The following is a 14,926-nucleotide window of genomic DNA, read 5'->3' as shown; positions in this document are numbered from 1 at the left end:
GTGTGTGTGTGTGTGCGCGCGTGCGCGCACAAGTGTGGAGAGGGTGTAAGATATTAATGAGGTTAGGAACACAGTGGGCCACACCTTATTCCTCAATAGGAAGATTCAACATCAACAACTTGAAGATGTCAAACCTCTCCTAGACATTCGGTAGTTTAATTAATGCTATCCTAATGAAGACACCAACAGAATTTTATAGGAACGATCACATCTTTAAAAAAGCAACATGCAGTACACTGTGCATGTTATGCTATCGTTTCTGTTAAAAGAGGGAAAAACATAGTATGTGTGTATACGTACATATATATAAAATATCTCTGGAAGACTAAAAAGGAAACAGTTCTCACTAGTTGCTTCAGTTAGAAAAACAGGTAACTGAAACAGGGATGGAAGGGACCATTTTCACTGTATAACTTTTTGGTACAATTTTGAATCATGTGAATGTACTACTATTCAAAATTAAATAAAACTAAAGTAAAGAAAGGACAAAAACACAGTGGGCCAGGCACTGCTCTAAGTACTTAGAGTATGTTAACCCATTTGATTCTCACAACAATCCTACAACATAGGTACTGTCATTATCTCCATTTTACAGATGAGGAAACCGAGGCAGGGTGAGATAACCAACTCACCCAAGGTCATATTAATATTAGATAAAGCTAAGGGGTAAAATCATATAATCATCTCCATAGGTGCAGAAAAGATATCTGAACAATAATGGATATTGTATTAATATCCATGTATTAATACCCATTCATATTTTTAAAAACCACTCAATAAAATTAAAATTGACCTAAGCCTGAAAGTCAACATCTTAACGAGGCCAGAGACTCTCTTACTAAAGACAGGAGCGAGATGTGCACGCTCAGTCTCCCTACTACTGTTCAGCAAGGCCAGGAGGGGGAGTCAGCGCAGTTAGATGAGGGAGCCCACCTACAGGCCATGAGAATTGGAAAGGAAGAAGTAAGTTATGTCGGTTTAAAGACAATGTGATTATATACCTGGAAACCACAAAAGAATTAATAGGAAAACCACTATAAACAGTAAGAGAATTTAGTGAAGTAGCAATTTATAATATTAACATTCAAAAGTTGATAACCTTTATCTATACAAACAAAAACCAGATAAAAGATAATATGAAAAGGCCTATTTAGCAGAGCAAAAATATATATATAACAAAATACCCAGGCATAAACTATGAGAAATGTCCAAAAACTTACATAAGGAAAATTATAAAACACTCCTGAAAGACACAAAAGTAGACTTGAACAAACGGAAAGATATTTATTGTTTTTGGTTAGGAAGACTCAACATCACAAAGATATTAATTCTTCCTCAGTTAATTTATAAATTTAATGCAATCACAATAAATATGCTGTCAATACTTATCTGGATCCAGATAAATCGATTATAAAGTTCATTTGGAAGAACAGGCAAGAATAGCTAGGAAAACCCTGAAAATGAAAAACAATGAAGGAAGGTTAGTTCTACCAAGATATTAAAACTTATTACAAAATCTCTACAATTTATAAAGTGTGGTATTGGCACATGAAGAGACAGGCAGACCAAGGAAACAGAATGGAAAATCCAGAAATTCATCTAAATGCATGTGGAAATTTAGTACATGGCAAAGGCATCATGTCGAGTCTGTGAGGGAGAGATGGGCTTTTTACTAACGGGGTTGGGAGCCATATGGAGAATGAGAAAATCGTATTCTTTCCTCACACCATACACCTGGACAAAGTCCAAATGACTCATGTGAAAAAGGAGACCGTGTAAGTACTGAAAGGAAACAAGAGCCAATTGCTCTAAAATCCAGGAGTGGGGAAACCTTTCCCAATGATGACTCACATTCAGAAGCAATAAGGGAATGACTGATAGATTTAACAACATAGAAATGTTTATTTGGGAAAAATAAAAACATGAGCAAGGTGAAAAGAGAAATGACAAACTGGTTTGTTTGCAACTTATAAAACAAATAAAAGGTTACTATCCCTACAGTATATATTCATGATAGATAAAGAACTTCAAAAATAAATAAAAGACCAGCCACTTTATAGGAAAAATGATCAAGAGATATGGACAGTTCACAGAGAATACATGCAAATAGTCTTTAAATAAATGAAAAAAAAATGCTTGATCTAGCTCATAATAAAAGGAATGCAAATTAAAACTATACTAAGATTCTATTTGTCACTCATTCGATAGATCACCAGTGATGTTTGTTGATGTGCATGGTTGGCGAGGCTGTGGGGGACCAGGCACTCTTGTATATTGTTGGCAGGAACACAAAATGTTTCAGAGCCTATGGCGGGGAATTTGACAATATCTAACAAAATTACGTATACATTTCCTCTTTGACCCAGCAATCCCACTTCTAGGAGAACATATCCTAAAAATTTACAGGCAAAAATAGGAAAAGACATACACAGGAGCTATCCATCATAATACCGTTTATAACAGTAAAGGATTGGAAATAAGCTAAATGTCCATCAGTAGGCACCTAGTTAAATAAAGCACGGTAGATCCACATAGTGGAATGCTATGTAGCTGTAAAAGAGGAGGAAAATCTCTCTACTGCTATGCAATGGTCTCAGCAATGGAGAGAAGTGTATATAATACTGCCACTGTTTATCTAAAAAGAAGAAATACCAACATATTTTCACAGTTATTTACACATATATAAATATATACATATATATTTTTTAATGGAACAATAAACAAGCAAACAAAAAAGATTACCTACAGAGAGAGTGAAGGAAGAAGGGGATGGAGACAGAGATAGACTCTTCTGCATATGCCTTATTTTGTGTATTTGACTCTGGAACCATGTAAATGCTTTATATCATTATAAAATTAAATTAAATTTTAAAAAGTCATGTCTAAAAAATGAATGCAAATGAAACAAACAAACCTAACTGTGTATCAAGTTCATGAAATAACCATACATAGGGGAATTCCTTCAAGGGATTTTTTTGTGTGTGTGAGTAAGATCAGCCCTGAGCTGACATCCATGCTAATCCTCCTTTTTGCTGAGGAAGACCAGCTCTGAGCTAACATCTATTGTCAATCCTCCTCCTTTTTTTTTCCCCCAAAGCCCCAGTAGATAGTTGTATGTCATAGTTGCACATCTTTCTAGTTGCTGTATGTGGGACGCAGCCTCAGCATGGCCGGAGAAGCGGTGCATCGGTGCGCGCCAGGGATCCGAACCCAGGCCGCCAGTAGCGGAGCGCATGCACTTAACCGCTAAGCCACGGGGCTGGCCCTCAAGGGACTTTAAAACAAAGAACTGTAAACACTGAATAAATAAAATCTGAAATTGTGTTCAATAATCACATTGCTAGAAACAATATTGGCACTGTTATTCTCAAACCATATAGATAGATAGAGAAAATAATATTATGTTAATGTTATTAGGGACCAAGATTTTCAACAAAAGAGAAAAGAGATGCAAATTTTAAAAATCAAAGAAGTTAAGTTTAGATGTTAATGCTAAGTATGAATTGGAAATATCAATTTCAACTCATGATGTATTTTCTCTTGAAGAAACAAAAAGGATATCCTAACTCTGCTCACTGAAAGGACCAACCTCAATGAGTACTCCAGACCCAGATTGTGGACTTTCAATATCCACATTAAGAAGTCCTCATTAACACGAGTCAGTGACCCTTGGAGAAATGTCTGATCCAGGGAAGAGGGCGGGAAATGTACAAAATGAGCCGGGAGCGTCTTGTCATACCAGGAAACAAGAAGTTACTAAAGACTAATGAGATTGTGCCAAAAGGACCCCAGAGCTGACCTGCAGAGGCCTTCACTGGCCAAATGTGGGACAATTAGAGCAGCAAAAATAATAATGACTGCAATGGATTAAAGCACATTAAATATGCTAAAATCCTGTGTTCATAATGATACTGAAAAAAAACAAACTCTCATTGGCCATCTTTGGAAGATGTTAGGAAACCAACTCATTATTCTAAAAACTGGTAAATAAACAGAAAGATTCAATAATTTATCCTACCTCTCCTGTACAAATTGTACCTCAGGATAAACAAATATTGATGAAGAGAAGTTTTTCTTTCTACACGTATTTCACGTAAAAATAAAACAAGGAAGAAATAAAGGAATATCCCTATTTTGCAACCTCTGGTCAATGAGATAGTGTGTGCCTCTTGACAAAGAACACATCGCCTGCAAAAATCAGGCGCCTAGGTCTAAATGTTATTTTATGAGAAATACAGGAGCCAAGAGAGCATGCTAAATAACACCACAGCCCTGCAATCAGCCAATTCCGGAGTGTGAGAAACTCCATAGGACAAATGACCCAGTTTGTTCAGCAAATAAATTGCAGGGAAAGAACGAGGGAAGGAGAGAGGAGAGAAAAGGGGAATTACGTTTAAAAGAGACTGAAGGTGACTCCTAATGGGTGTGGAGTTTCTTCTTAAGATGATGAAATGTTCTAAAATTGACTGTGGTGATGGTTGCCAACTGTGTGAATACACTAAAAACCACTGAATTGTACACTTTAAATAGATGGACTGTATTGTATATGAATTATATCTCAATGAAGAGAGAGAAAGAGAAGAGACATATCAACCATGGACCCTAGTCAGATTCTTATTCAAACAAACTTAAAATTCATGAGGCTAATGGATTATTTGATGATATTAAGAAATTGTGTGTGTGGGGGGGGTGATAATGGCATTGAGGGCTTTGTTTTTTAATTCCTTATATTTTAATGATACAAATTAAAATATTTACTAATGAAATGATATCTGGGATTTGCTTCAAAATAGTCTAGTTGAGGGGCTGGAGCGGGCAGCTGTAGATGGAACAAGACTGGCATGGGCTGGTAACGGTGGAAGCTGGGTTACAGGTGTGGAGGCACATTAGGCTGTTCTCTCCACTTTGAATAAAGAATTGCATTGGGAAGCTTTTTAGAGCTACACAGGCACTTACGCCCCACCCCCAGGGATTCTGACTGAGTGGATCCAGTGCAGGGCTCTGGTGTCTGTTTAAGTTCCCATATGATTCCAGCGCATATCCTGTAAGAGCCTGGTCTCTACAACACTGGAGAGGGACCAGTCCCTGCCTATGCCTCCAGACCCTTTCCTCAGTGATTTTCCAGACTGTAGACCAAGTAGTTTAATCCAGTTTTAGGTACTTTCAGTTGACATTGCATAGTGCAGCCTCCATCACAGAATTCCATTAGGGTAACCCCAACAACCCAACAGCTGAGCCTTGATGAAAAAAATGCTTCCCCTCGGCAATGCTTTGGGTAATGCCTACTTTGTACATTCACTAAAGCCACTGATCCAGGCACTGAGAGAAATGGATAATAGACTACAATAAATTGAGCTGGGGCAAGAATGTTAATAAAGTTAGAAGTGATGAAATAAAGGCCGTATATGACAAGCCCACAGCTAACATCATACTTAACAGTGAAAAGCTGAAAGCTTTTCCTCTAAGATCAAGAACAAGACAAGGATGCCCACTCTCATCAGTTTTATTCAACATAGCACTGGAAGTCCTAGCCACAGCAATTAGGCAAGAAAAAGAAATAAACGGCACCCAAATGGAAAAGAAAAAAGTAAAACTGTCTCTATTTGCAGATGACATGATATTATATGTAGAAAACCCTAAAGATTCCAACAAAAAAACTGTTAGAATTAATAAATGAATTCAGTAAAGTTGCAGGTACAAGCCAAGATACAAAAATAAGTTGCATTTCTATACACTAATAACAAACTATCAGAAAGAGGAATTAAGAAAACAATCCCATTTATAATTGCATGAAAAAGAAGAAAATACTTAGGACTAAATTTAACCAAGGAAGTGGTTACTGTGCTCTGAAAACTATCAGATATTGATGAAAGAAATTGAAGAAAATACAAATAAATGGAAAGATATACTGTGCTCATGGATTGGAAGAATTAATATTGTTAAAATGTCCACACTACCCAAAGCAATATACAAATTAAATGCAATCCCTATCAACATACCAATGCCATTTTTCACAGAATAAGAACAAATAATTCTAAAATTTGTATGGAACCTGAATAGCCAAAGTAATCTTAAGAAAGAAGAACAAAGCTAGAGGTATCATGCTTCCTGATTTCAAACTATACTACAAAGCTATAGTAACTAAAACAGTATGGTATTGGCATGAAAAGAGACACACAGATCAATGGAACAGAATAAAAACCCCAGAAATAAACCAACACATATATGGTGAATTAATCCACGACAAAGGAGGCAAGAACTGTAATGAGAAAAGGACAGTCTCTTCAATAAATAGTGTTGGGAAAACTGGATAGCCACATACAAAAGAGTGAAACTGGACCACTATCTTACACCATACACAAAAATTAACTCCAAGTGGATTAAAGACTTGAATGTAAGACCTCAAACCATAAAACTCGTAGCAGAAAACATGGGGGATAAGCTCCTTGACTTCAGTCTTAGCAATCAGTATTTTTTTGGATCTGACTCCACAGGCGAGGGCAACAAAAGCAAAAATAAACAACTGTGACTACATCAAACTAGAAAACTTCTGCACGGCAAAGGAAACCATCAACAAAATGAAAAGGCAACCTACTGAATGGGAGAAGATATTTGCAAATCATATATTCAATAAGGGGTTAATATCCAAAATATATAAAGAACTCATACAACTAAACATCAAAAAAAAATGAACATTCTGATTAAAAAATGGGCGGAGGATTTGACTAGACATTTTTCCAAAGAAGACATACAGATGGCCGACAGGCACATGAAAAGGTGCTCAACATCATTAATTATTAGAGAAATGCAAATCAAAATCACAATGAGATATTACTTCACATCTGTCAGAATGGCTATTATCAAAAAGATAAGAAATAACAAGTGTTGGAAAGGATGTGGAGAAAAGGGAATCCTCAAACACTGTTGACGGGAATGTAAATTGGTGTAGCTACTATAGAAAACAGTATGGAGGTTTCTCAAAAAATTAAAAATAGAACTACCACACAATCGAGCAATTCCACTTCTGGATATTTATCCAAAAAAACCAAAAACATTAATTTGAAAAGATATACGTGCCCCCATGTTCATTGTGGCATTATTTACAATAGCCAAGATACGGAAGCAATCTAAGCGTCCATCGATAGATAAATGGATAAAGATGTGATATATAATGGAATATTACTCAGCCATAAAAAGAATGAAATCTTGCCATTTGCAGCAACATGGATGGACCTAGAAGGTATTATGCTAAGTGAAATAAGTCAGACAGATAAAGACAAATACCTTATGATTTCACTTATATGTGGAATCTAAAAAACAAAACAAATGAGCAAGCAAAACAAAACAAAGCCAGACTCATAGATAGAGAGAACAGACTGGTGGTTACCAGAGGGGAGGGGGTTTGGGGGTGAGCGAAATGGATGAGGGTGATCGGGAGGTATGAACTTCCAGTTATAAAATGAATAGGTCATGGAAATGTAATGTACTCTACGAGGAATATAGTCAATAATATTGTATTAACTTCTTACGCTGATGGATAGTAACTAGACTTATTGTGGTGATCATTTCATAATGTACATAGACATTGAATCACTATGTTGTACACCTGAAACTAGTATAATGTATGTCAATTATATTTCAAGTAAAAAAAATGTTTTTAATTCCAATGGCATTTTTTTTTGTGACTATTTGTCTTTAATTTTTTTTTTAATTTTTTGTTTATTGCAGTAACATTGGTTTATAACATTGTAAAAATTTCAGGTGTACATCATTGTACTTCTATTTCTGCATAGATTACATCATGTTCACCACCAAAATACTAATTACAACCCATCACCACACACATGGCATTTTTCACAGAAATAGAACAAACAATCCTAAAATTTGTATGGATCCACAAAAGTCCTGAATAGCCAAAGCAATCTTCAGCAAGAAAAACAAAGCTGAAGGCATCACACTTCCTAATTTCAAACTACATTATAAAGCTATAGTAATCAAAACAATATGGCATTGGCATAAAAGCAGACACATAGATCAATGGAATAGAATAGAGAACCCAGAAATAAACCCACACATATGTGGTCAATTAATTTACGACAAAGGAGCTAAGAGTATACAATGAGGAAATGACAGTCTCTTCAATAAATGGTGTTGGGAAAACTGGACAGCCACATGCAAAACAATGAAACTGGACCATTATCTAACACCATACACAAAAACCAACTCAAAATGGATTAAAGACTTGAATGTAATACCAGAAACCATACAACTCCTAGAAGAAAACACGGGGGATAAGCTCCTTTACATCAGTCTTGGCAATGATTTTTTGGATTTGACACCAAAAACAAAGGCAACAAAAGCAAAAATAAACAAGTGGAGCTACATCAAACTAAAAAACTTCCACACAGCAAAGGAAACCATCAACAAAATGAAAAGACAACCTACAGAAAGAAAATATTTGCAAATCATCTATCTGATAAGGGGTTAATATCCAAAATATATGAAGAACTCATACAATTCAGTAGCAAAAAAACAAACAATCCAATTAAAAAATAGGCAGAGTACCTGAATAGACATGTTTTTAAAGGAGACAGACAAAGGTTAACAGGTACATGAAAAGGTGCTCAACATCACTAATCATCAGGGAAATGCATTGTCTCAAAACCGCAATGAGATACCATCTTACACCTGTTAGAATGGCTATTACCAAAAAGACAAAAGATAACGTGTTGAGGGCCGGCTCCGTGGCTTGGCGGTTAAGTGCGCGCGCTCTGATGCTGGCGGCCCGGGTTCGGATCCCGGGCGCGCCCCGAGGCACCACTTCGGATCCCGGGCGCGCCCCGAGGCACCACTTCTCCGTCCAACCCGAGGCCGAGTCCCACGTACAGCAACTAGAAGGATGTGAATCTATGACATGCAACTATCTACTGGGGCTTTGGGGGGAAAAAATGAATAAATAAAAAATCTTTAAGATAACGTGTTGATGAGGATGTGGAGAAAAGGGAACCCTTGTGTACTATTGATAGGAATGTAAACTGGTGCAGCAACTATGGAAAACAGTATGGAGGTTTCTCAAAAAGTTAAAAATAGAACTATCATATGATCCAGCAATTCCACTTCTATGTATCCAAAGACAATGAAAACAGGATGTTGAAGAGATATCTGCACTCCCATGTTCACTGCAGCAACATTCACAATAGCCAAGACATGGAAACAACCTAAATGTCCATCAATCGGTGAATGAATAAAGAAGATGTGGTATAGATATACAATAGAATGCTATTCAGCCATAACAAAGAAGGAAATCCTGCCATTTGTGACAACATGGATGGACCTTGAGGGTATTATGCTAAGTGAAGTAAGTCAGACAGAGAAAGACAAACACTGCATGATATCATTTATATGTGGAATCTAAAAAAAAAAGTAAAACTCATAGAAACAGTAGAAAAGTGATTGCCAAGGACTGGGAGGCGGGGGAAATAGGGAGAGGTCAGTAAAAGGGTACAAACTTTCAGCTACGAGACAAATAAGGTCTGCGGATCAAATGTATAACACAGTGACTATGGTTGATAACATTGTATTGTGTATTGAAATTTCCTAAGAGAGTAGAACTTAAATGTTATCACCAAAACAAGAGATAACTATGTGAGGTGATGGATATGTTAATTAACAAATGAGAGGAATCCTTTTACATTGTCTCTGTCTATCGAATCATCACAATGTACACTTTAAATATCTTACAATTTATATGTTAATTATACCTCAATAAAGCTGAAATTTTAAAAAATTTTTAAATAAAGTGACGACTCCCACCCTAGTGCCATTGTCATAGCAGTATGGAGCTGAGACTGTGAGAAAAATTAGTTACACTTCAGCTAGCTAATAGATTTCTTTTTTCCAAATGTTGAGGGCAAGTTGATGAAGTCCACCAGGACTTCTCTTGGGTGGGTGTGGACAATCTGCCCCACCTCCTTTGCCGTATCAGTAAGGAGGCGAATAAGTGACAGGCCTTTCACACTGTGAGGTGCTAGGCATGCGCCGGTTGTGGGACGTTACTACTCCTTAGGTCACGAGACAAAGCCTCTCTTCCTGAGTTCCTCAGTCTCCCATAGCCAAATCCCCCGAAAGCCAAGTGGACAGATTAGGAGCTAGATCTGAAAAATAGAGGCAGGGGCCAGGGGACCCCATTAACAAGGAGAGGTGCTGCCGGGGGGGCGGGGGGCGGGGAGGGGGCGCTAGGTCAACCTGATGGATCAAACGTGATATCCACGCGGATGGCGAATGTGCGTGCGTGCATGCAACGCCCCCCAGAACCCAGGCATTAGGGGAGGCTTAGCAACCCTCAGGTCTTCCTCGTGCTCCCTGAGCCCTCCCCCTGGGCCTACCAGTGCCTGAGTGGTAATGACCCTGCTCTGCCTGCCCCGTAGTGGATCGGAGCGCGTGGTGGATGTGGCCTTCCTGGGCACCCGGGCCGGCCTCCTCAGAAGCAGCTTGTTCGTGGGCTCCGAGAAGGTCTCCGACAAGTGAGTCCAGCTGGGCACCCTGGGGAGCGGGATCCCTGCAGGGGTGTTCCTGTGGCATGCGGACAGGCAGAGACTTGGACTCCAGGAGAGCAGGGAGGTTGGGAGGGATGAGGTTTACAGATTGGGTGAGTCAGAACAGTAACCCTCCACCCAGGCTTAGATAAGTCCTGGAAGTGTCTCATCAGGGAAGAGAGCAGCCAAGACCTTGAAGTTGGCAGGGTTGATCAGGGATTCGCTTCCATAGAGAGAAACCCAGAAATTGTTTTCCCCCCGGGACCAGTGTCTATGTAACAGGCTAACTCTTCTGGCTGTATCCCCTCCTTTTGTCGACAACTTTCTCCATCCCCTAAACCAGCAATTCTCAACTAGGGGAGATTTTGCCCCCCTCCTGGGGCACATTTGGCAATGTCTAGCGACATTTTTGGTTGTCACAACTGGGGGGGTTGCTACAGCATCTAGTGGGTAGAGGCCAGGGATGCTGTAAACATCCTACAGTGCACAGGATGGCACCTACGATGATTGTGGGCCCCAAGTGTCAGTAGTGCCGAGATTGAGAAACCCTGCTCTAAACAAAGCCCTGATTCTGGAAGAATCCTGCAACACCCAGGGACCAGCCCACCCAGGTGTCCTTCTGCCAGGGAGTGCTGCGGCTGAGGGAGGGAGCCCAGAGAAGGGTGCTGGGGGCTGGCAGCAGAGCCCCCTGCCGCTCTGCAAACCGGGAGGCTTAAGTAGGCCAGGGCCACCAGACACCTGGAAGAGAACAGCCACGCGGCTCCTAAGCAGGTTTGACCCCATCGTCCTTGCCTCCCACCAACTCACTGCTCCTCTCGCTAAATCCAAGCGCACTCAGCCACAGAGTGCCCTCTTGGAGCTTCTTCCGGGACTCTGGCAGATCCACACTTGCTAGAAAGCTGAGGCTTTCTAGGAAAACAAATTAAGTTGCTCTTCCCTCTCCCCACCTCCCCTCACTCCCTGAGAGGTGGAAACAGAGGAGAGCATGCTGCATCACTAACCCTTTCTGTGGCCCTGTTAGGGACATAGCCCACGACTCGGATGGCCCTGACAATCATCGTAGGTGCATAAACTGTGGATTCACCTGAAGGCCTTGAACAGCTTTCCCCCCCAGCTGGCCACCTCCTCCAGCTCACTGCCGGCTCATCCTTCCTCATCCCCTCAACTTCCACGCCCAGTCAGAAAACTGCACATGTACGTCTTGTCTGGCCAAGGCTGGATGGGGTGAGCCACACCTGGCCGTGTGAAGGGTGAAAGCATTCTTGGTGTTCCCTGCACCCTCTCTAAAAGGCTTCTAAGAATGCAAGAAGGAAATCTCAACACAGACAGGCCTCCCGCCACTAATGGCTGCGCGTGCAGTGTGCAGCTCCAGAGGGCTCCCTTCACCTCAGTCATGATGGGACTGGCAGCCCAGGTATTGTGCAACAAGGCAGGTCTGCTTCTGGAATATGTAAGCCAAACACTCTTAAAATCAAACCCCAATTAACCCCAAGTAACCCTTGTGGGTTATCCACAAGGAACTTTTTTAATCCCCCACCAGCTTCTCCCTGCCTCCCACTCTGCTTCTGGATCAACACTCCCTTCTGGCGGCTGGTGTGTGTTCAGGGAATGCAAAACTGTAATTAGCAAGGTAAAGCTGCTCAAAAAAAGAAAACTCAGAATGCATTCTAAAACCTAGAGGCAATGACCTTTGAAGTAACCATTTTGGGGGAATTAACACCCCTCTGTTAGTGCAGTGAGAGAGCTGACTACAATTTCCTCGCTCAGACACCCTAATGAGCCAGACAAAAAGAAATTAGGCTACATCCAAAAGAAATAAACCTTGCAGGCAAGAGTTTACAGAAAGATAGAAGGGATTCTTTCATCAATAGGCCCTATACCTCTTCTGGCTACTAATGTGTCATCAGATGCAGCAGCATTTGAGACTGGAAAAGGCAGAATTGCTGGGGATCATTGGGGCAATACCAATTTAGGGGCTAATGTTTTCTATCTGCAACTCTACTAAAGCAGAGGAGAATCACCCAGCAGGATGACCTTGTATGAAAAAGGAAAAGGGGATGAACATGTTCCCATATTTGGGGGGAGGTACCAACTCTTTCTCCTTGTAGGAAGTTCCTGACTCCTGAAGACGAGGCCAGCATGTTCACCATGGACCACTTCCCTCTGTGGTACCGCCAGGCTGCCGAGCAGCCTGCTGGCAGCTTTGTCTTCAACCTCCGCTCGGCAGAGGGACCAGGTAATCCGCCCCCCTCCCCGTGCTCCTGGGGGCGGGCAAGACCAAGGCACCCCTCCTCCTGCTGCACTTTCTGTGGGAAGCAGGAATGAGATATGGAACAGAATGGCCAGACCTCCAGGTTCCCTCCCTACCCTCCCTCCTGCACACGTTAGCAACTTGAGAGAGCTGGCTTATGCCTCCCCCAGGGCTGCTCTCTACCCTGAATATATGGCGGATCATTTTATTCCCCAGCCAGCAGTTAAAGTTGGTGTTTAAAAATCCAGCATAGAACAAAGGAAAGAGATTTGACCCAAAAGTCAAGAACAGCTAGATTCTAGCTCAAATTCCAAATAGGAGGATATTGGAAGAGTTGCTCTCTAAGATTCTTCTATTTCTAAACATTGGAGTGTCTTTGGAAGTTCCTTAAACCACCCAGATGAAAGTAATAGACATTCTGCCATCGGAGGACTGCTGTACTTACGGAGTCCGCTGCCCCACCAAAGCTCTTCCCAAACAAAGCAGGCAGCCCGGTCTCCACCCACTTGGGGTCTTCCAGGAGTCACAACCCTGAGCTCCTGGCCTGCTCCTCGAGAACTCCCCAGGTATTAATTGGGCGCCTCCAGGCTGGCAGACCGCCAAGGGCTCAAAGGACAGGAGCAGAGCAGCCAGGATGGGGCCCCGTGGACCTTGCCAGCAAATTGCTATAGGCCCAGGACCAGGAAGGGCTTCAGAGCTGCAGGCACCCAACTCCCAGCTCCCAGCCCAACTCTGAAAAATGGACCCCCCCCCCCACAAAAAACATTAAGTGGCTTTAACAGAGCACCAAGAAAATCGCAAGATGTTTAGAACAGAAAGGGATCTGGAAGGGTAAATCACCCTCTTGATTTTAACTTGGAGAGACTGTGGTCTAGACAGGTTGAGGGACTTGTCCAGGGGTCTGAGAGTTTGGAGCAGAGCTAGTTCTCTGCCAGGTCCCCTCTGGGGGAGCCTGACCCCAGAACAGTGGAGGGAGAGGGCCTAGAAAGTATCCACATCTAGGTCTGAGTCAGCCGATGAGGAGGAGGGAGAGAAAGAGGAGAGGAGACATCTGAAAGGAGAGGGGCTGGCTGGGAGTTGACTTGGATGAAGAGTTGTACTTCCCCCTCAAGATGCCCCTCCACCAAAACTCTTCCAGCCACCACTTCTACCAAAACCACTCTCCAGCTTCCTGATGGGGAAATGCCCTGGGCTGACAGCGGGGGAGGTCAGGAATTCCTCCTGGGCTACAGGCAGCAGGGACGAGGTCCCCCTGTCTGCCCCCTCGATGCCTTCTTCACCTTATGCTTGAGCCCACCTCTCCATCCCATGCCTGTTCCCTCCACCCAATGTACAATATGCTTTACAAAATGTTTTTCCACATACAATTTACTTGGTCTGCACAATCCCATAAGAGAATGTTGTTTCATTCTTTTGCATGTGCTGTCCAGTTTTCCCAACACCATTTATTGAAGAGACTTTCCTTTCTCCAGTGTATGTTCTTGGCTCCCTTGTCAAACCATTAGCTGTCCATAAATGTGGGGGTTTATTTCTGGGCTCTCAGTTCTGTTCCATTGATCTGTGTGTCTGTTTTTGTGCCAGTACCATGCTGTTTTGATTACTATAGCTTTGTAGTATATTTTGAAATCAGGGAATGTGACGCCTCCAGTTGTGTTCTTTTATCTCAGGATTGCTTTGGCTATTCAGGGATCTTTCATGTTCCATATAAATTTTGGGATTCTTTGTTCTATTTCCGTGAAAAATGTCATTGGGATTTTGATAGGTATTGCACTGAATCTGTATTTTGCTTTAGGAAGTATGGACATTTTAACTATGTTAATTCTTCCAATCCATGAGCATGGAATATCTTTCCATTTTTTTGTGTCTTCTTCAATTTCTTTCAATAATGTCTTATAGTTTTCAGTGTAAGATCTTTCATCTCCTTGGTTAAATGTATTCCTAGGCATTTTATTCTTTTTGTTGTGATTGTAACTGGGATTGTATTCTTGATTTCTCTTTCTGCTAGTTTATTGTTAGTGTATAGAAATGCAACTGATTTTTGTATGTTGCTTTTGTACCCTGCAACTTTACTGTATTCGTTTATTATTCCTAATAGTTTTTTAGTGGATTCTTTCGGGATTTCTATGTATAAAATCATGTC

General features: G+C 41.2%; 1 protein-coding gene across 1 annotated transcript in view; it reads left to right on the top strand.

The window, feature by feature from the left end:
- CACNA2D4 (calcium voltage-gated channel auxiliary subunit alpha2delta 4) overlaps positions 1–14,926 on the top strand; it is a 119,058-nt gene that overhangs the window by 56,776 nt on the left and 47,356 nt on the right. The window contains exons 26-27 of the mRNA XM_087441931.1: positions 10,428–10,523; positions 12,644–12,771. Coding sequence (XP_087298057.1) covers positions 10,428–10,523; positions 12,644–12,771 — 224 coding nt within the window. The remainder of the gene's footprint in view (positions 1–10,427; positions 10,524–12,643; positions 12,772–14,926) is intronic.

This window comes from Ceratotherium simum, chromosome 17 (genome assembly GCF_057802395.1).
Source record: "Ceratotherium simum simum isolate JZ-2026a chromosome 17, ASM5780239v1, whole genome shotgun sequence".
In the NCBI taxonomy this organism is placed as follows: Eukaryota; Metazoa; Chordata; class Mammalia; order Perissodactyla; family Rhinocerotidae; genus Ceratotherium; species Ceratotherium simum.
This window is presented reverse-complemented; position numbering and strand designations above follow the sequence as displayed.